Source organism: Ostrea edulis, chromosome 7 (assembly GCF_947568905.1).
Source record: "Ostrea edulis chromosome 7, xbOstEdul1.1, whole genome shotgun sequence".
Lineage (NCBI taxonomy): Eukaryota > Metazoa > Mollusca > Bivalvia > Ostreida > Ostreidae > Ostrea > Ostrea edulis.
This window is the reverse complement of record NC_079170.1, coordinates 74,169,784-74,193,031: the sequence shown is the minus strand read 5'-3', so window position 1 is coordinate 74,193,031 and position 23,248 is coordinate 74,169,784. Positions and strand designations below refer to the sequence as shown.

The following is a 23,248-nucleotide window of genomic DNA, read 5'->3' as shown; positions in this document are numbered from 1 at the left end:
TCAACCACATGCTAAGTATATATTCAGGATATAAATTGATACATGTTATATTTCTAAGCAGGTAGAAATGAATGAAATACCCAACCTAATTTGAAAATTAAAATACGAGAGAAGCGAGGTCAACTGGGTACCAGTTTAAAGTTTGCAAACGAACTCCGGCAAATATACCGGTTACGGAAAAGGACGAGCGCGTGATCCGATTGTGGCGGAAGTTTGCCCGTAACCATATAAACATCAATGGTGGAAATGAGTTGGTTTAATGATTCTTGAAAATGTCTCATAGGTGAGGGGATACATAAGACTATCAAATTACTTTGTTGTCGTTTTATGTGTCGATTATCAAAATTTACGGAAAACTGTTTCAAAGAGTCTGCATTATGTATTAAGTTTAAGGGACTGAGGTTGTATTTTCCATAAACAATACGTACATATTTAATTCAGTAGATCTAGATGTTTTAATTTTATATAGAGAGGTAACGGTACGATAGATTATCAAGACTATCTAACTGCATTTTGAAATGTATTGCGTATTGATAGAATTATGATGCATGCATTTGAGTGTAAAGATTGAAAATTTGTGTACATTGTAGTACATGCTTTATGTTTTTTATTTTTTATTTTAGTACATACAACAAACAATGGCAGGAGGCACAGTCCTCTTTGATGGACCTCCTGCAACAGGAGATCCCAGAGCAACCTCCAAAACCAGAAAAGGTAACAGTCATTTAAAGTTTCTGATAAGGGTTCCTCTGAATTGATTCATATATAAATATAACCCATTCTTTTTGTTATATTTTGATCTCCCCAATGATCTGAAATGACACACTAACACACACACTAAACATTTACAAGTTTGAGATTTCAGACATACTTAACAAAATTAAGGAATTAATTGAATTATTTACTTTACATAAATTTGTATGTCAGGGTATTAGGCAATTGTTAATTTGCTAACCATTCATGCTGATCCAGATCTTGTGGTGAGGTTCTGGCAGCCCAGGTTTAGTTACAGACACATTGATTGATTCTTTTCTGTTAACTGCCATGAGGATCATCTAAATCCCAAATTTAATATTGTAGTTAGATTGGAAATAACTCGGATTTAATTCACTTGGATAAAATTTATGATTCTGATGAGGGGAGAATGTGACAGTGTGTATACAGTGTACAGAAATCTTTACCAATCAGCAATGATCAATTAACAGTTAGTTTGAATCTAATCACTTTTGGCATCATGGTGTTACATATATTACGTCAGACTATAGGCATCCTCAAAGGGTTGGCTCCCGGTGCTAGCACATTAAAGGTGCGTCACAATATCTAAAACTACAAATTATAAATTGACATCTGATCAATGCATATACCCCATGTAATTACATGTGTCAGATTTTGATTCAATGTGTTATACCGAATTATGACATAAATGACCTCATATTGTACCTATCAAATAGCTGTTATGATAAAATTTTAAACATTTGCAGTGAACGCAGTGCTTTGATCAACATAATATGAGAAAAACATATCAGTCCAACATAAAAAAAAGTTAAACCAATTAGAAACATGTGATGCATGCACGTACATCGATACAATACATTACCTCATTATAGTCAATGCTTTCACTATTTTTGTCATTCTAGCATTTAATATAATTTATGATTTCATATCAATATACCATATACATGTATCTATGATTGATACAAACTATTTTTCTGATCTTTGTTTTTTTCTTTTTTTGACAGGATCGACTTGCTGCATTCCAGCTGTTGGCTACAATGTATATAAAATACATTCAAATATTCAGAAAATTAGAGGAATGCTATGACCAGATTGTACATCCTCAAAAGCGAAGAGTACTGCGCCATGTCTTGGATGGAACTATGGGAAGAATATTAGAACTGAAGCATGAAATGGTCAACCTAGAGTTTTCAGAATATCACTATTTTGATGATGTTTTGTCTGATTTAAAACTCACACCGGTAATTAGCATATTTGTTTATACATATGATATACATATATTATATATTAACATGAACATAAACATATTTTATTTTCCAATCAAGGGGTCTCAAGGGGCAACATGAAAATATACACAATAAAGAAATACAATATATATAGTAAAAGAAAGAAGTGATTATATAACACATAGTTACATGCAAATAGGGTGTCATATTTTGTTCAAAATAAATTTCCCAGTGTATATATATATCTAGAATAGATGGCTCTTCAGAACATAATATGTAAATTGGATTTTTGTTGTACATGCATACACATGTATTACTTTAAACAAATCACATGCCCCACTAGTGTGGACAATACCCATACCCCTGCACGTAAATAAAACGGAACAGAAAACAACTAATCAGCATAATTGATGTCACAAGTCTGAAAATAAAAACAGAAACACTTGCAGACTGTTTTTATGCTTATATAATTGTCACTGAGTCTTTCATTTCCAATTTTATTGTCTCATACAAGCAATATGGCATAAAATGTTCATGATTTAAAAAAAAAAGTGAAATCAACATTTTGATCCAGAACAAATACATTCAGTTTCTGATTCACGATGTGCAGTTTACTGCTCTTTTATAACACCAGATTTTATGAAATTTCAGAATGACGTTGAAATCCCTATTCCAAAATTCTTCACCAACGAGAGATATGATGTCATAAAAGAAAGGGAAAAATTGTTGGGTAAAATACTGGCCAAGATTGGGCCCCAAGAAAAGGAAGATGTAAGTATTTTGGACACATTTATTTATCAATAACTTAATTATTCTAGCTAATAATTCGTATTTAATTTGGAATTATGATTATGTGTAGACAATTGTCACGTTTATTGTCTATATATATATAAACACTTATTTTTTAAGCATATCATCACCCCTTTTTTGTTATGTGTTTCTATTAAATGTACTTCATTAATTTTATTAGCCATGCAGTAGTTTATTTAAAATTAGAACTATTGATAGGATGTTCAAGGCACATTTGTAAAACACATTGATCATGTCAATTTCACAAATTCAAATGAATATTATGTACATGTAACTGTCCACGGGAAATTTTATCAATTTTAGTCTAAAACAAACAAAGACTGAATATGTATTATCTGTAATATATCATGATTGATATATGAAATGATGCATGCAAATGTACACATTTTACTTGTGTTACACAATCATGGTATACCTTTTATAGAAAATTTTATGACTCAAAATTGATTTAAGGTTGCAATAATTTTAAGATGATACATTGGATTTATACATTTCTTTGTATTGCACCTATCTATATGCACTAGATTGCAGTCTTCAAATATGAAGAATTTTTGTTGTTGATAATTTAGATATAGTTTTGTTTTGAGATTGAACTGATTCACTGCATCTTTCTTACTCCAGCGTTTAGCATTTGTAAGTTTTTATAATTAGTATGTTTAATATATATATCAAGTGCTTCATTTGCTACTGAAGAAAGTTTAAAATTAAGAACTGACTATTGAGCTAATATGTACATAACATATTATCTGCTTCACAAATTATAGCCAGCTATATTGAAAAAGTATATGTTTAGTAGAATTCTTAAAAAAAAATTTTTTTTTATTTATATCTTGAAAATTAAGTACTCCTCATTTGTTAATTGTAATTGCGCGGATCCAAAGGGTGGTAGACATTAAGACGGCCATGACCTCTACCTGATGTTCGATAGAAGTGCATTATAATTGTGACTTGATTATTTTGATGATGATGCATTTAAAGAATTGTAAATTCTAAACTAATCTGTTGACAAAATTGTCCCTTGAGAGTTAAGATTTGACGAATCCCTCGGACTAAATGTGTTGGCTTTGAATCCCCCTCTCAGAAAATTTGCGGAATACGCGCGCATGTTGTGTTTTGCAAGAATATAATATATTTGCATATTTAATAGTCTTATTAATTAAGAATTTAATTGAATAAGATTTTGCCATTCACATGCATGTATTGTGGAATTTTGCTTGTAAATTGTACAAATGATAAAGTTTAGCTCTTAATTGTAGTGCATTATAAATGAATTGTGAAACCTACAGATGATAACTTAATTGAAAGATGCAATTGACATAACATGTTTACAACATGTGGATATGTATTCAGTAGTTGATGTATCATTCTATTATCTATAATTATATCTGTGCTGTGTGTGTATATATGTATCTCATTCTGACAATTTAGATGAACAGTAATTTTCATAACCTTTCAGATTTCTTTTTCATTTTATTTCAATTTTAAATATGGTAAAAATTCTGATGAATAAAAGCGCATTAATCTGCTTCACATACAAGTTTTGATTGTTTAAAAATATGTCCTAGCTACACAGTCATGCTTTAATTTTGTTAATATTTCACTTGACATTAAGGGTTAATAAAGTTTAAAAACCCTTTCATCTTCATATTATAAACTTTATATAAACCGTCTTCCTGCAGCAGAAAGAGGAACTGAAAATGTCTCTGGAAGATGCTATCAAGCTCATTCAAGTCCATGAGCGAGCGCGTCAGGGAAGACTCCGAGCAAAGTTCATGAAGGAGATTCGTGAGCAGGAGGAGAGGGACAGGGTAGCACAAACTCGTGGTGCCCCCACACTTGACCCTGATGTGGCGGCTTGCAGAATTCAGAAGGTATATCACTATAGGATTTTATTTGCAGGTAATGCACAGGAATTTATATTGTAAATTGCAAAATAGATACATGTAATGTGTACAGGTAATTCAACATCGATATACAGTTGAAATTTGGTATCTCGAACACCAAAATTTCGAATACCATGGATTCTGTCAAAGTGATTCGGAAGTCCCAACCACTCATTTATTCTTTAAGCATTTTACCCTTGATATCTCACATCCTTGGATATCCCAAAGTTTTTTTCTTAAATTGGTCCCATCGAGTTTGAGATAACAAGGTTAGACTGTATATGTATAAAATTTGATTTATCACAACACTATTACATCACAGTGATTTGAATTTGAAATCATGCACTGAAATCTATAATTCAGGATGTAGACAGGTAAATGTTTCGATAAACGAAGACAATTTTCATTTCAGGTGTGGAAAGGTTTTGCTCAAAGGAGACGAACCAAAAAAGAAAGGGATGAAGAAATGATATTCATTGGCATGGTATAATTATTTTATATGCATGTACTTTCATAGACATCGATATATGTACTTATTTGTACAAGTATTAATTACTATTCTACACTTCGGTCAAAAATTAACAATCAGGAGTGGAAAGGATAAGTACATCTACTTGTATGTTAATTAGTTTTCACATAATTATAATAAATATGAAAAACAATGCCACATGTTTAAAAACATTTGAATTTGAAAATTTATGTAATTCGTTTCAGGCACCACCACCCTTACCTACAAGTATTAAGAATACCCCGCAGGCCTTGGCTTTGAAAACTGAGGCAACCAGACGAATCACTCAGTCTAATCATGAAAATGAGTATCAGCAAGCCCTGGGCACAATCAAGGAGAAGATCAAAGAAACCGAGGGCCCGGACATTAAAGAGACCATGATGGATCAGATCAGACAATGGTTCATTGAGTGCAGGTAGGCTGATTTATTGATTGTATCTTGTTTAACGTCCCTCTTGATAATTTTTCACTCATATGGAGACATCACCAATACCAGTGAAGGGCTTCAAATTTAGGCCTATGTTCAGGGCTTATGGCCATTGAGCAGTGAGGGTTCTTTAGCATGCCACACCTACTGTGAGACGGACATCCGTTTTTAAGGCCATCTCTGAGGACCCGTTACATTCACACCTGATGCCGAGCGTTTGGCGATGGAACTGCCACTACCTGTTTTAACAAATTAGGTCTGTCGTGGCCGGGATTCGAACCCTGACCTTCTGCATGTGGGTGAACATTCTACCTCTAGACCACCGCGGCAGTAATGAGTGCAGATAGGGGGGCATCATCCATGACAATTATCACTGAAACCAGGATGAAAATAGTCTTGAATTACAAAGCCTTGCATACATGCATGTACATGTAGTAGAGTTTGAAAATGCATATACCTGATCAGCCCAGGTAGCAAACTTGAGAAGTAATGTAATACACTTCACTATAGTACTGTGAGAGTTGTGGGTTCAATTTCCATTGGAGATATAATAGGGATTTTATTGACATGCATTTTCTCCTTCTCTGTTAATACAATCATTTGAATAGCTGTAATATTGGTGAAAATTTCCAACAATTAACAGAGATGCCCAAGGAAAGTTTCCGGAATATCCAGATGAGGATGATGGAGGATCTGCTCTCATCTTTAAGGAAAAGAGTCCTGAGGAACTGGAAGCTGAGCTGAATGATAAGGTCAGTGGAGGTCAAGTGAGAAAATGCAAATATACAGTTCAGTACAGACGAGGGGTCACACAGATTGAAGTCTGACTTCATGATGAGCTTAACTGATGCATTTAAAAAACAAATGGATTTACAATCAAGGTCAAAGTGATCTCAAAGAACTGTACAATGTATATATGAGAGTGTCTTAAGTTAGAGAAGGATAGCTGCTAAGGTCAGAAAATTTGATGTGTTAAGCATTATTAGCAAAGTCTATGATAACTGGTCTTCACCACATAGAAAATTTGTAACCTACCTGTAATGTACATTTGCATCTATTTTAAAGCAATATTTGTGTGTATTTCATTAACACAGGTCAATATTCTTTTTTTGTCAATTACGGTACTTAAATCTAGAGATGGTCGATATAAGTGTGAACATTAAATCTGTGCTGGTAGACATGTTTAAAAATGCTAGGCTGTATAATTATGTCTTATGTGTCTGGCTCTAATTCATCTAATATTGCAGGATGGAGACAAGAAGAAAAAAGACAAGAAAGGAAAGAAAGACAAGAAGGACAAGAAAAAAGACAAGAAAGGAAAGAAGGATAAAAAAGGAAAGAAGGGGAAGGGAGGAGATGATGAGGTGAGTTAACTTACATGTGTATATTGTATATAATGTATATATTTGATTATGAAGCTTGTTCATAAGAAACTGTCTCACTCATTTACAGTCAGTATTTTTAGGAGAATATTTGTACATTACTTAATAATTGCTTCAAAATCTAAACCTTTTCATGGCTTCAACAATAGATATATACTGGTCTTGCTGTTGTTTTTAAACCCCAAACATGAAAAGGCTGGGGCATATATATAGTGTCACCTTCTCTGTCCTTCCATCATCATACAGTTCCCATCCATTCTCTCTGTTTGTGTCAGATGTGCATAATAAAAAAATTGGTACATGTATATAATTATACATGTAGATACAGTATATATTCATCATACAGCATGAGAATATCCAGGTGAAGTTCTTATTTGGTTCTGATAAAAATAATTTTTGACAGAGTTGTGCCCCTTGGGCTTTAATTTTAAACAATTCATAGCAATTTCTATCAATATCATCTCAGTCATTCATGGACATTTTGAATTGAAATTTTGGATATAGACAAATCAGGAAAATGCGTAGGTGAAAAACTTATTCGGGTCATGTCAAATAATTTTGGCAGAGTTATGGCCCTTGTGCTGGGACATCTGTGTCGACACCCCAATACCATTGCCACAAGCTGCAGCTGAAATGCACACTCATCTCCCCTTTCAGGCTAAGCATGAATTCTATTGATCAACGAATTATGTCATTCTCATCATACATATTTATGAGAAACGAGGAAATTTTCAAACAGAGAGCCAAAGGGTAGAGGAACAAACATTTCAGCCATATGGCTTGTGATGATGCTCCAACACATCTACTTGTTTCTGTGGGTTTCTTTAACCAGTATCCACATGTGAATTCATTTTGGAATGATGTGTTGTGCATTGTACGATTGATTGCTCTTTGCATGCATGGTCTCTTGATCCGACTTACAGACTCATCAGAATATCAATCATCATGACATGAATCTTGAATTAGAATAAAAATATACACCATCTTGCATTAAATCTGACATGTAGAATTAAATTTCTACATTTAGGAAGAAGAAGAGGGTTGGAAGATGGCAGAATCTGGCTTTGTTCCATCAGTCAATGAGGGAACAGAGAAGTTTAAATCCGTGTGGATGACCCGTGACGAAAAGGAAAACTTTTCTCAGAAACATGATGCTGAACTTATCAAAGAGGAAAAGCGAAAGGAGGTGGAGGAAGAAATCCGTATTCAAGTGGATGAGCTCATGAGAGCCGAGCTGAAAAATCTCAAAGCGGTACGTTTTGTCTAGTAACACTCTTTCAGTGCACCATGTTTGTCCTAGGTGCATAGGATAAATTATTTGAATTAATGATTTCTTCTCCAGGCGGTAGATAGAGACAAGGGAAAGAAAGGAAAAGGGAAAAAGTCCGGGAAAAAGAAGAAGAAGAAGGGAAAGAAGAGTGGGAAGAAAGGGAAAAAGAAGAAGAAGGAAAAGGATTTGACTCCGGACAGGTTAGACAAATGATAGTGTTTGTAATCCATGACTCCAGACAGGTTAGACAAATGATAGTGTTTGTAATCCATGACTCCGGACAGATTAGACAAATGATAGTGTTTGTAATCCATGACTCCAGACAGGTTAGACAAATGATAGTGTTTGTAATCCATGACTCCAGACAGGTTAGACAAATGATAGTGTTTGTAATCCATGACTCCAGACAGGTTAGACAAATGATAGTGTTTGTAATCCATGACTCCAGACAGGTTAGACAAATGATAGTGTTTGTAATCCATGACTCCGGACAGATTAGACAAATGATAGTGTTTGTAATCCATGACTCCAGACAGGTTAGACAAATGATAGTGTTTGTAATCCATGACTCCAGACAGGTTAGACAAATGATAGTGTTTGTAATCCATGACTCCGGACAGGTTAGACAAATGATAGTGTTTGTAATCCATGACTCCAGACAGGTTAGACAAATGATAGTGTTTGTAATCCATGACTCCAGACAGGTTAGACAAATGATAGTGTTTGTAATCCATGACTCCAGACAGGTTAGACAAATGATAGTGTTTGTAATTCCTCTGCAGAGCTGACCAATCAAGAATCATGCAATACAGAAAATAAACGATATCCTAAAAGAGTCGCCAAATAATTTTCATTACTGTGGGATAGTATTACAGGTGCATATAAAAAATGATCTTAAAATAGCATATTCTTATGTTTTCTACAGACTATGTGATAGTATACTGTAGAACAGGGTTTTTCCCGTAGAGTTGGCAATTTTCTACCTTATAGCTACAGTATCATCTTCGTTAGCCAAGGGTGATGTTCCATGGTGGTTCTCCTTGGCTAGTGAAGATGGTACAGTATAATCTGTCTAAACCTGCTATGTGTGGTTCCAAAGAAATTAGCCGGTTCAAACAGAGTCTGGAGTGCAGAATGTTGACAAGTGTGAGAGTTACTCCCCTTGTATTTTATTTTAAACTGATTATGCCTCATTGCCGTTTTAACTCTTTTACTTATCTGAGGCTTCCCTTGTGACACCCTTTGTATATATTGCGTGCGATTGACTGAATACCAAGAGGTTGGTCATCGTGTAGTGGCTATAAGTTTAGATAGGATAATTAGAGCCAATTACGAGAAGTTGGGACCTTGTGTAAACTGAATAAAATTATGAAGGACCATCAAAAATTAGGTGATGTATCATCAAGTGGCCGTTTTAAACAGGATAATCAAGGTTGATTGATAGCAGTTGGGACTGTGTAAGCCGGCTGACATACAGAATCCGGAGTACTGCAGGGAATTGTTGATAAAGGATTTGTTAGGGACTAATTATTTTGTGGCCGGAATTGACAGAACGCTGGAGTATTCAGAGGCCGGTTTGGACAAATTATTCTGTATATATAAATGGAAAAAAACTCACTGTACAATATGTACTTCATATAATAAAATGTGCAGAGTCCAAATTGCTAATCACAGTTAGTGACACTTTCACATTTGAAATGAAAATATCAAAAATTTTCAGTTTAGCTTTTTCATCATGAAATCACCTACAATCAAGATTGTTAAATGAATTGCTATATATATATTAGTACAGGAACTGTTTTACAGCCGAGTATATACATGTATACATAAAAGTTTCAAAGATAGCTTTATTCCTACTTCCATTTTGATTTACTGAGCTGTTTCCGAGTCAATGAGCCCGAAATCGTGGGAAGAATTTCTGATTTTGAGATAGTATAATCACTGACAATAGTTTTGAAGACAGCATCGTTTTTCCTATTCCAGGACCATAGAGTCTCTGTACGAGGAACTAGTGAAGGAGGGGATCATCGTGAGATGTCCTCAGATTCGTCTGTCCAATTTTGAGGGCGAGTACAGCTATCTCGGAACCACTCTGAGACAGGCCAACATTGAACCCATGCCCTCATTAAGCGATGTCAGACGACTTGTCACTGAGTTTGGAATATTACCACTGGGTGAGTTATTTGCATTGATTTTCTAGTGGTATATGTAGCTACATGCACAAATAAAGTAAAAGTAAATTTGAAAGTTTTCAATTTCAAAATATTGTTGTACATATCCCCCATTTTTCATCCATATCAAATTTCTCTGGTGTTGCATTCCTCAAGGCTGACATGAATTCATCCTATCCGCCATATTTCTTTCAGAGATCCACTTAACCCACATATTATATTCCAACTGTGATTGTATACAACCGAGTAATTTCCTAGCTTGACTTAACTGGTGCACATCTTCAATGATAGTGTACAGGGAAGGAGAAACACACAAAATCAAATTTTAAAACACATAATGAAACATTATCATGAATTTGTAAAACATCCTAGAACTTTTGGATGATTTAAACAAAAATGTGAAGAAAAAACTGTTCCTTTACATGCTTGCATGTGCAAACAAGTATTTTCAGCAAGAATCATGTCAAGAATATGTAATAAACAGAAAAATCCTTTTCCGAACATCTACTGGTAGAACGGAATACGCAAAGAGCATAAACTTTGTATTATTCATATTAACAAAATGCAAATTAATGCATAGACATATAGGCAATGCATATGGCATGCTCACCAAGAAAACATTAAACACAGATAAGTGTTCATCTCGGTGGAACTACTGCAGCAGTGTTATTCCCTTAATCATTCTGATAAATCCACTAAATAATGATAAACTCCATTTGTATTTGTATAATAAGCATGATGTCACTCCATTTTACTGCAGACTGCAACATGACACCAGCTAGCCCAAGCCAATCATTTGTCGTCTATAAGAAATATATCTCAGTAAAACATAATTCCCTGTATTTATACAAAATAATTTTCTGTTTTGCTCATGAATTCTTTAACCATATTTTATTGGTCAGAATTTTTTGCAATGTAACCAAAAAAACCAACGACAAAAAACCAAATTTTTTTGGGGAAATTTATTTTTTGGCAGCTCTTTCGTTAGTGTACTCCATGACATCTCACACTATCCTTGGGTAAAATAAGATGTCTAGTTCTGCTCATCATTGCCAAATCTTTTTGATGGTGTTCTGCAAAAGAAAAGAAATACGGTTTTATAGTTTTCTTAGTGGACATAATAAGTGTTATAACTTGTATTATTCTGTATATTTTAATCTTTATCTACTTCAGAATGTCCAAATCTATTAATGTTAATTTCATTTATGTGCCTTAGTTAATATGATTTGCCAAGTAGCCTTTGCTTGTTACTTGATAAAGGCAGTGAAAACAGGACTGTGATGTGAATTAAAAAATGTCATTTAAATTACGAACGAGGAGATATTTGAAACATTAATTAGATGGATCTTCAGTTTCTTACTATCATTGTTGATAAAAGGTAAGCTCACCATAGAATGATGCATGTATGGAATGCGGATTTTATTAAAAAGATAAAAGATTAACCACCCAAAGAAAATATGATCGGCAAGCATATGTTTTACGCTTTGTGTATCTATTTCTTTTATTATCTATCTCCTGGGCGAGTTTAAAAGTTAAGCTAACAAAAAACTAAATTTCACATAGTTTTCATTAAGAACAAATTTAATTGCACAGGCCTGGTGTTACAGTAGGAGGAGATGGTTGCATTGGAGTCTTTCATTATGAATGCCTTCAACAAATAAATTTTCCAGACTTCGTTTTCTTAAGTCATTAGGGGGTGGGGGGTAGGTAGGTTAAGGACTTTTACCATGAGTGCCTCAACATTTTTTTTCACTTGCTTCATTTTCTTAAATTGTGGATGGGGGTGTAATATTTTACTATTAATGCTCAATGCCTTGCTAAATAGTTTTTCTTCATAACTTTTAAGCTTACATTTTTCTCACTCACTACTACTGTTAAAATAGTTGGGGAAAGATGGGCAGCTAGTCTCACAGCACAGGGGCTAAGCCCGTTTTGGGCCCGAACTCTGTGACACCATAAATATAGATTTATGGTGATCACAGAGTTCGGGTCCAAAATGGGCTTAGCCCCTGTGTCTCACAGTATGTATGTAATTTACATTACAAAATAAGAAATAAATAATGGTAATTATCAAAAAAAAAGGGGGGGGGCAGTCTGCCCTATTACTGAGCTACTGCATCCTGAAATTGAAATGTGATAAATGTTGAACACAACACTTTAAATAACATGATTCTTTTGCTTCAAGCACCAAAAACAGAAAGTTCTAAGTACAGTATGAAGGGTAATTTATTACATGTATCAATGTCGGAGAACAAAACCTGCGAGACTGTTTACCCACCCAACCCCCAATCTCCCTCTGAACCCCAACTGCAAAAGTATTTGAATTTAGTTTAATATAATTATGTGTAAGTCAAAATATGAACAATTAAAGCATAGGATTTTCTGAGGAATATACCAAGATGTGAAGAAACTATAAAGAAGCATTATGTTGATAAATAACTAAATATGATTTCATTTTGTGTGGTACAAAGTACAGTGTATTATATATTTGCAATTGCACATGTATTACATTTGGTGCTCTTTCCCAACTGTACTCTTACTGAGCTAAACTTATAAAGTATTTAATATCAAACAATATGTATCAAAACTTAGAATTTACCTTGAAAATGATTACATATGCCACCAACAGTACAATCAAATATTCCGGTGCTAGCGCTATCATAGAGGCTGTATTAGTAACCATATTGGTATTAATGCTGGAATTCTGTGGACTCCCACCATCAGGCTGACTCCCAATGTAGCTGAGTCCTTTATTGTCATTTGTCAAATTCTCAGCCATTCTAAAAAACAAAACAAAATATTAAAAATTCAACACTCAAAATTATATGTTAAAGAACAGGGTATATGATTGTATACATAAAAAGACCCAAAGAAATTGACTGCAGTTTTAAATATGTCTTGAATTAAGCTTGATCTGTGATTTAAGTATGTTAAATTTATGCCAAATATACTATATATCTCAACTTGAATCAAAATTATTGCTTATTTGATAGCATTATTAATTACATCATGAATAAGACTTTTTTTTGCCTAATTTTCAAAAAGAGCTTAAAAACTAATAAATTTCATCAAAATTATTGCTTAGGAAGAGGTATGCCCATCTGTCGAGCAAAATGAAATTAATATATAATGTTTATTAATAGAAGATAAAAAATGTATAGTATTGGTATATTTGCTTGACTCATTGGATGTATATTGTTTTCTGAATGAAGGAAAAAACCCTGAATTTATGAATTTTACATTGATTTTGGTATCTTTGGCAATTTTATGCAAACGTCACACTCCTGTCGTACAACAAGAAACAATTTTGGATCAAATTAAATGTAGTTTTGGTTTGCATTAATATAATCCTTATTTGAATACCAGATTTTGGGACTCCTCTTGAAATCATCTATTTTGTGGGCCAGGTGACTGTAGAAACTGTGCCTGCTTCTTTACTTACTTGCATTACTCGTGCAGCTAACACATACAACATCTGATTCAGTAATTTAGCAGCAGTGAACAAATAATGGTGCATGGGCAATCTAGACAGTATTTTTGTAACTGATTAAGGTACAAAGAAGGGCATCCATATTTTGTATTCAGGTTCCCTATGACAAGACCTTTTATTTGTTTCTTTGTAAACACTGGAGGAATTGTCTTACATGTAAACAAACTCGATCATCTTGTTTCTGATATTTCTATACTTTATGTACAGTCTGCCAGTATCCTCTCCCACAAAATTTACAACTTTTGGGAGTCTATTGGTTTTTCCATGTCAGTCTGTGTGTCTTCTCATTCCTCTGTTATTTCAGGATAATATAATTGATTGTTTTCACCTCGTTAAGTGTAGAATTAAGATGGTCACCAAAGAGCTATACGTGATGCTCAGATTTGCATTTCATCCTTTTTACACCAGAAAAATCAAGTTCAAAGGAGTCTGCAGCTATTGTAAACTGTAACTTGCCACATAAATAATGTTGAAACTTGTGTCTTTCTAGTCTTTAGCTGTATAACATTTAAAATGTCAGACATATGTCTGACTCACAATTTGTTGACATTTAAGGTTTGAGATTCCAAGAGTACAGAATCCATTAACATATCATTTGTAAAGGGACCCAGCTAGCCTGCATTTTTTGTGGAGTAATATCTGTTGTTATATAGTTAAACTAAATATTATTGTAATATATGGTATTGGACTACATTTTTGTTAACTATTATACCACCTGTCGGGCTCATATCGGGGGACGCATTTTAAATGTTATACACAAAAAATTTCATCATTGCTCAAGTGAATCTGCTCAGTAAGTTTTTCATATGTAGTTTCATGACCCAAATTTGAATGATACACAAACTAAATAAATGATAAGTATTCAGGGAGTATAATTAAATACATGCATGGAATACCTATTATTTCATGTTATTATGTTGCTCGTATGTACAATATCCAGGAAATTAATTGCAAATATGACATTGTTTTTATGTTTCCACTTTAGTAAACTATTTTTTTTTTATGGTATTTTGTATTTCCTACACATAAATATTTAAAGAGAAGCCGCTTTTAATACAGTTTATCCTCTTTTTCATTGACTATGGGTCCATTCTGTCCCTCTTTGGTATTCAAAGTTCCACTAAATGCACCTCCTACACAGAAGAGCTCTTATCTCAAAAGTAAAGTCTTCTCATTTAGTCAAGCACCTTATCCCTGCCTCCTTGTTCTAAGTGACAGGCCAGAATTTATTTATATCATATTGCATGTTGCAATTATTGGTTCTTTATTGCACAGTGTCAAGCTGTGTGAAGACATATACAATTGTAGCGGTCAGCCGGGTTCGATCGCTGGTGGCCAGATAGCTCAGTTGGTAGAGCACCTGACTAGAGATTCAGGGGGCCCGGGTTTGAATCCCAGTCTGATCCGTTGCATTTTCTCCATTCCTGTTACATTTGGTGCCGTAGACCAGCCCCTGGAACTGATAGGTGAAAATGCCTGCCAGGGGATAAAGATCCTGGGTTGATGTCTTCAGTGTGAAGACATTTAAGGAGGGAGGAATGTAGCGGTCAGCCGGGTTCGATCGCCGGTGGCCATATAGCTCAGTTGGTAGAGCACCTGACTAGAGATTCAGGGGGCCTGGGTTCGAATCCCAGTCTGGTCTGTTGCATTTTCTCCCTTCCTGTTACACATAAAATATTAAAGATGGGTTTAAGAATTCACAGGATCCCAAATTTCTTGTAGTCAGAGGTAATTCCATAGATATTTTAGCAAAAGCATTTTAAAATTTGGTTGTATAGTCTTAAATTTGCATCAAATGCATAGAATCTTCAGATTGTTGAAATTCCCTTTAAAAAGTTGGTGAGTCGATCGATAGAACTTTCGAATTGAAATGATCGATATATAGTTGAATGCTCATTTTTCAATCTTTTGACTACTGATTTCGTTTCAAAATACACATACTTTAAACAGATTACCAATAATCAATCAATATTAATCAAAGATTAGACTTTAAATCATTTTGAAATACCTGAATAGTAGTACTCAATTATGAATATATAATGGCCGTCATTAATATTACCACGTGGCACGTTGAATTGCTTGTAAATCGGAAGTATAATCTATAATCAAAAATGGTATAGGGAATGCGTTCCGGAATACATACTTTAAATAAAACAAATATGACCTGATCTATAAGTTGGATTTTAAATCCTGAACATTATCTGTCTTGAACTAATTATGAATGGTAATTTGCAATATTTATGAGCCTACAATCATTTAAAACACAGCACGTTTGTTGCACTATCGACTAAATATAAAGGGGTATAACTCTTAAATTACTCTGATATCTTTCAATTAAATACCGAGGCTTATAGCCTCAGCTTAAATCAAGATCCCCTTTTTGCATTCTACTTTAAAATTTTCCTTTGCTGTAAACATCATTACACAATGTGCTATTACTTTAATACCATTATCTTCAATCAGTGAAGGATTTTGCCTCTCTCTGGGAGCAAGTTAGGTTATCAAACTGATGCAATGTTTGTATGCTCATAATTTTCCTAATTACCCTTTGTAAACAGTAATAATATATGGCAAATGTTTGATATTTAAGCAAAGAATTAAGATGTTTTTTTAAAGATGTATAATCTCATATCTGCTAATGTGCGTTATTCAATTTGTATGCACACACTGTTGCAATTATGAGACGACATCTTTTTAAAAAAATCATAATTCATTGCTTATATTCACATTTTAAAATCTTTTCTAATATGTGCATTTTTTGTGTATATGTTAAAATTCTACCTATAGAATCCTTTGGGTAAATAGCAATTGATGGAACAACAACTGCAACAGCACACTGATGAAAATCTTGGAATTTCATTGGCTGAAACCAATGCTACAAACAATATTATGCCTTTTACTAGCCTAACAATGTCCATATGCTCCTTCCACATGGTTTATTAACCAAATATGTGTACTATGACATCATGCAAATATGTATACTCTGTAACTGGAAAGTAGCCAGCGCAATATTATGATGTGATGTTATACAAAAACAAATTAATTCATTTTTAGGTCACCTGAATCATTCGTTAACATATGAACATTTTCAGCTTCTTCTCCGAAACCCCTGAACCAATTTCAACCAATTTTGGCATATAGCATCTGTGGGTGGAGGGGAACAAAAATTGTGAAATTCGTGGTCCCTGCCCCCCTGGGGCCTGAGGGGTGGGGCAAAAACCATCAAAATGAGTGTAATTTTAAAAAATCTTCTTTACTCCTGGACATCAAGAAGCCAAACTGTGGGCATAATTATAATGAGCGTTGAGCCCTCTACCAAAATTGTGAAATTCATGGCCCCTGGGGCAGGGGTTCTTGTGTTAGGGTGGGACTCTATTGGTCATATAGTGAAAATGTAGAAATTCTTTGAAAATCTTCTTATATTGGTTTTATCTAAGGAGTAAATAACCCTTTTCTTTATGATGTCTCAGACCTAGGTTTTTTAAAAAGGATTATTGATTGAACATAAAAATGACACATGTACTTCATGACCACATAGCTATTCAATGTTTCTTCCATCCAAAAGTAAAATTCTTATATTTAAACACAAACCTAATTCAAACATTGGAAGGTTGTTACATGATACTCAGGTGACCTATAAGGCCCCTGGGCCTCTTGTTGAATTTAGAGTTTGTTGAAAACCTTGTTTATATCATGTTGTTGATGGTTTCAATGTTGCAACCATTTTTTCCCCATTATTGTGCATTTGATAAAGTATCTCAAGAATACAAATATTGTAGACATTTATTATTATAGCATCAAGAATGACTAAAGTCAATATGTCTTTAATTTAAGTGTACATATACATAAAATCATCGACAGGATAAATTCGTTATGTAAACACTTAGAGGGGTAATACGGAAATATTTGGGGTCCTTGAAAAAAAACCCATAGGGATTGGCTTACGTCTCCTTTCAAGGACCCCATATATTACCCCTTTAAGTGTCTACATAACTAATAAATATGATGGCATATCATGAAAAAAAAATTAAGGGTGTGCAATGCTGAAAAAAATTAACAATCCAATTCTTGAATTGATTTTCAATTTAAATAACAAAAACATCAATTTCTTAACAAAGTTGTACAATCTGACTTTTAAACAGTTCATACCCCCCCCCCCCCCCTCCCCCAATTTATCTGACTGTAAACAATGTCGGTACAATCACTATAATGTAGTGAACCAGTGCCAGTCGGCCATACTGTCACTTGGAAAAATTGAAAGTTCAGTTAATGAATGAAGAATTGTTGAAAAAATCTGCTTTAGGATTAATTTTTTGTGTTTGTTTGGTAATATTAACCACATTAGAGGTAGGATCAACTTTTCTAGGCATAGAATGAGGTGCAGTTACGTTGTCTGAGATGGGAATGGGCAGCAAATCTTTGTTATCAATATGCACACGTAGGGCCGAGTCTGCAGGCACCATACTTTCGAGTGTTCATACGGCCTAACTGACTTCAGTGATAGTCTTTACAGTTACATTACAGTGATTTGTTAAGACCCATTTCAGGTCCGAATATTGGCCCATGCCCCTCTAAAAAATTACCAATTTTTTTTCCCAATTGAACTTGCACTTTTCCCAATAATAAAAACTGGCGAAAAACATTTGTTGAAAAATAAGTTCAATGTGACTATAAATAGTTTATATACAACATGACAAAGACGCAACAATTCTAGATGATTTAGAAAAAATACCATTTTCCCCTTTTACAAATTCCTGAGAGATACTACGAAAACGGAGCGTGAAACTAAAGAAACGTTGTTTATTCGAGGATACAAACCTGCATTAAACGCTCCATAAAATGCAGAACTTTATATGATTTAGAAACATTTTCACACATCATAAATCTGTTTTATTTGATCAGAAGCCAACTGCTATGTAAACAAACTTGTCATTATTATTGTAAAAGTCAGCTTTGTTTTTATTTATTTTTTTATGTAATATTTCATAACGTATCATGACATCATAATGCTCTTTGTTAAAGCGTCAATACAATCCGTCACTTTTGACGTCCTAGTTAAATCTATATTGATTAAGCAATAATGTCATAATTAATTCTTGAAAATTAAAAATGAAAACCGGTTGAGTTATTTTTGGCGTTCTAATTTTTCTTTATTATACTATTACTTGTGTGGATATTTACTTATATTTTGGAGTATATATATATATATATATATATATATATATATATATATATATATGTATCTAATATTTTGTGTGTATGTCATATAAATTTCCTTAATATCTTGTGTTGCATATATATATACAAATACCTGCAGTATAAACTGTATCAATCGTTAAACACCAGAGGTTACCTGTGATTTTTCTTCCTGCAGGATCCCAGGCGGTCCACGAACAAGCCCCCCTCACCAAGTCCATCCTTCTGGCAGGCCCCAGGGGTACGGGCAAGAAAATGCTAGTCCAGGCCATCTGTAACGAAGTGGGCGCAAATATGTTTGACCTGACCGCCGCCAACATAGCTGGCAAATACCCAGGAAAAGATGGCCTCAAAATGCTCATCCATCTTGTATTCAAGGTACTACATTACTTAATAACACATTTTAAGAAAAAAAATTCCTCATTGACGAGATAAAAATAATGACTTGAGAGATTTTCTTAGATTTAAACCAAGGAAAATGGTGAGGTATTATTTTTCAAACAAAATCTTGAAACTCAGGAAGCTAAGCTCACTCTTTGACTAAGCAGTAATTATATACTGTATAATGGGTATTTTTGGGGTGGAAATTTTTGCTATAAAATCCCTAAAAGGTAGCAATCTATATTGTATATTCTGTATTCCCTATCTGTGCAGTTTGCATATTATACCAATGAATAACTACATGTATATTGCATATTTTTTGACATTGTAATTTTTCCTCTCCACAAAAGATTGCACAACCTGTTATATTGGATATCCTATCATGGTGATGAAGTATACACACTTGCATCTTAACAAAATTGCTATTCTGTAACTGTCATGATTTCGGTGGTAACTTTTCACCGGTGTTCCTCTGATGTAAATATAGTGTGTAATGTTACTGTCTAAATATGATATTCATTATTGAGAACTTAGATGAAGTGAATTCACTTTTGATGATAGTTTTCCTATTCATTTTTATTGAGTAACTCTGATACTGAGGGTTTTTCTGCCCTGACTTCAGGTTGGCAGAGAGTTGCAGCCATCTGTTATTTACATAGGAGACTGTGAAAGGATGTTTAAAAAGAAGATCCCTAAAACGGACCCGGTAAGTCACGCCGAATTCTGTTAAAAAACAAAAAAATCTTGAGCAAGGATTTCAACAACAAGAAGTGATTGTTACTGAATTCTTAATTTAAAAAATCTCTGTTCGAAATGAATTTTGTCAGTAAATGATTTTGCACTGTATTTGAAATTTATTTTCTATAACATTGTCTAAATAACCTACTTACTTTTCAGACCGATCCAAAAAGATTGAAGAAAGAGCTCCCGAAGATCATGAAAGGAGTGAAGTCGGATGATCGCCTGCTGTTAGTGGGGACTTCACGATGTCCGTTTGACGGGGAGATGAAACCACTCTGTAGTCTGTACCAGAGAATCATCCTCATACCTCGTCCAGACTATGCTTCCCGGCACTGTAAGTACAGAGGACATAACAAATCAAGAGTGTGAACAGAGAGAGTAAATAAGACAACTTGTGGCTTCTGATACGTAACAGGTGAAAAAGGACACTTTCCCAATTTTATTTATTAGTTTTTGTTATAGTTTGTTTGTAAACCTATAAAATAGTTTCTAAACTCTAATTACACTAAAACTGAGAATTCCAGTATTTTGACCAATCCAGAAACTGCTGCACACTAGAACTGAGCTTACAGTTGATTGTTAGGAAAGACCACTGACTCTGTGACATCATTGTCCTTGTTGATAATGTTCAAATGGCGTGAGCATTTTGTTTGTACATGTATATATGGTTTTATGTCCCATTCGAGAATTTTTCACTCATATGGAGGTGTCACCAGGTTTAAGTGAAGTTACACAGAATTTGACCTTTGCAGGTCACTCAAAGTCACAGCAGTGAGGTTTTTCTTATCATGCTAACGCCTACCATGACACGGGACCTCCTTTTTAAGGTCAAATCTAAAAGGCCAGTTCCTTTCACTTCTAATGTTGGGTGCTTGACGAGGGAATAGTCACTATCTATGTTAAATGTATTAGATCCGGGATCAAACCGGGGACTACATGTGTAGGTCTGACATTGTCCCAGGATCAAACCCAGGCCTAGGTCTGACATTGTCCCAGGATGAAACCCGGGCCTAGGTCTGACATTGTCCCAGGATCAAACCCAGGCCTAGGTCTGACATTGTCCCAGGATCAAACCCAGGCCTAGGTCTGACATTGTCCCAGGATGAAACCCAGGCCTAGGTCTGACATTGTCCCAGGATCAAACCCAGGCCTAGGTCTGACATTGTCCCAGGATAAGACCCGGGCCTAGGTCTGACATTGTCCCAAGATCAAACCTGGGCTAAGATCTGACTGTCTCAGGATCAAACCCAGGCCTAGGTCTGACATTGTCCCAGGATCAAACCTGGGCCTAGGTCTGACTTTGTCTCAGGATCAAACCCAGGCCTAGATCTGACATTGTCCTAGGATCAAACCCGGGCCTCCAAGTTGTGAAGTAAATTAATACTCAGAGTAATAGGTTATTGTGACCAAGTTTGCTTAGATATACCAAAATAGAAAATGTTAATGATTATCAACAAGATTATGAGGCAACAAATGATTTCGGTTACACACTGCCTTCAGCAGTGGGCAACAGTTTCCACTCAGATGAACTGTTGCCATCAACCTGTAGATAATTGTAAAAATGATACTGTTCATGTTGCCAGTTTTATAACACTTACTATTTACCGTTGACAAAGAAATCATGTAAATTACAGTGTTGTGGAGAAGATTGATCCTGAAGAATAACGGCGTCATCACAAACATACTGGATGTCAGCTCCTTGTCCAAAGTAACGGACGGCTACACCCCAGGCCACATGCTGACCGCCATCACCCAAGTCCTGACAGAAAGGAGGATCCAAACATTGTCCAAGAAACCTCTACAGTCAGTAGAGTTCATCGCCCCCCTGGCTCGCATAGACCCCATCTACAAAGAGGAGGAGGAGGCGTTTAAGGTGTGTTTATGTACTAGGAAGTGTGTGGAATGTAGCACGTGATCATGAACATATTGAGGCTTACACATGAATGATTACAACAAAATTAAACCTTACATTCTCTTGCATATTATGTGTACAGTAATTTAATACACGTTTTCTCAGGTATCTAAGTATTAAGCAATACCATAACTTAAATGTCATAGCCTATATAATGTAATTCCAGTATCGTACTACAATTCATGATAATAATCAGACCAGTCCTTAATCTTCCATTGTACTACATAGGTACACATGCATACAGTACTCTTCAGTACTACATAGGTACACATGCATACAGTACTTTCCTGCTAGAAATTCCATTACGAATTATCATATGAGCCGTTCTTAGCAAAAAAGACCCTTATCTTATCCAACAATGTATTTCTTATCCAAGACTGTTTTTCAAAAAACATCATAATGAAAAAACAAGTGACATCATTTTTTGCATACTTAAAAAGGAAAAGGTCATGATTACCAATCCCAAGTTAATTGTCATTTCTTTGATTGACTGTGATATATTTTAACGACTATCAATATTTCTCTAAATATTTTGAGGGATTGTTCTCTTAGTTCACACTTTATCGCTAAAATATGCAAGGGCCCTTTTTGCTAGGAACGGCTCAATTATCACAAATTTCATATTCAAAAGACTGAAATAATATAAAACTTTTTATAAATGTTTCCTTTTGAGGTGACATGTGCAGAGAAGTCTAAGGGAAATAACTCCTCATTAAAACGTTTTGAAACTTCTGTGCTTTTCTTTAGGGTTGGTATGCCAAAACACCACTTGGCAAGAAACGTGCAAAGGCGGCTCAAGCTGACGACGACGATGGTGGTGGTGGAAAAGGGGGCAAAGGCAAGGGCAAAAAGGGGGGCAAGAAGAAGGGTGGAAAGAAAAAGAAGAAATAGATGATGGTGCACCATGGGACTTTTGTCATTAACGACTGTGATACAGAAGTTGTGCTAATATCAAGACACTTGAACTCGGCTTTGCACTACAACTTTTCTTTATTCAAGTCCGATATTGAAAATGGACGACTGAATGAATGTTTTGTGATATATGAATCCTATATGTGATGTTTGTAAATAATAAAAATGTACATTATACAATATGATGAAAACCATTATGTTTAT

At 34.6% G+C, this 23,248-nt stretch overlaps 1 protein-coding gene and 1 long non-coding RNA gene across 5 annotated transcripts; one reads left to right on the top strand and one right to left on the bottom strand.

The window, feature by feature from the left end:
• Positions 1-93: 93 nt before the first annotated feature.
• LOC125653613 (dynein regulatory complex protein 11-like) lies at positions 94-23,226 on the top strand. 2 transcript variants are annotated; one of them, XM_048883183.2, is made up of 17 exons: positions 94-283; positions 624-714; positions 1,740-1,976; positions 2,613-2,732; positions 4,454-4,642; positions 5,067-5,138; positions 5,369-5,577; positions 6,233-6,341; positions 6,837-6,953; positions 7,999-8,223; positions 8,314-8,441; positions 10,225-10,415; positions 19,277-19,476; positions 20,102-20,185; positions 20,377-20,554; positions 21,855-22,093; positions 22,880-23,226. In XM_048883183.2, the coding sequence occupies exons 1-17, from the start codon at positions 273-275 to the stop codon at positions 23,021-23,023; spliced, it is 2,544 nt and encodes an 847-aa protein (XP_048739140.2). In that variant the 5' UTR covers positions 94-272; the 3' UTR covers positions 23,024-23,226. The 2 variants fall into 2 exon arrangements, with proteins under 2 accessions (XP_048739140.2, XP_048739139.2); XM_048883182.2 differs by having other exon boundaries at positions 4,451-4,642.
• LOC125653639 (uncharacterized) lies at positions 10,414-19,395 on the bottom strand. 3 transcript variants are annotated; one of them, XR_007361997.2, is made up of 5 exons: positions 19,256-19,386; positions 16,684-16,777; positions 15,911-16,001; positions 13,012-15,562; positions 10,414-11,485 (listed from the first exon to the last, which is right to left on the bottom strand). It is a non-coding gene; the product is annotated as an uncharacterized LOC125653639 (long non-coding RNA). The 3 variants fall into 3 exon arrangements; XR_007361996.2 differs by having other exon boundaries at positions 11,271-11,485; positions 13,012-13,192; XR_007361998.2 differs by lacking the exons at positions 15,911-16,001; positions 16,684-16,777 and having other exon boundaries at positions 11,286-11,485; positions 13,012-13,192; positions 19,256-19,395.
• Positions 23,227-23,248: the final 22 nt, after the last annotated feature.

Coding starts and splice junctions, on each gene's coding strand:
- LOC125653613 (XM_048883182.2), top strand. Junction 5,139..5,368: donor AAATGATATTCATTGGCATG/GTATAATTATTT, acceptor AATTCGTTTCAG/GCACCACCACCCTTACCTAC. Junction 20,186..20,376: donor AGATCCCTAAAACGGACCCG/GTAAGTCACGCC, acceptor CTTACTTTTCAG/ACCGATCCAAAAAGATTGAA.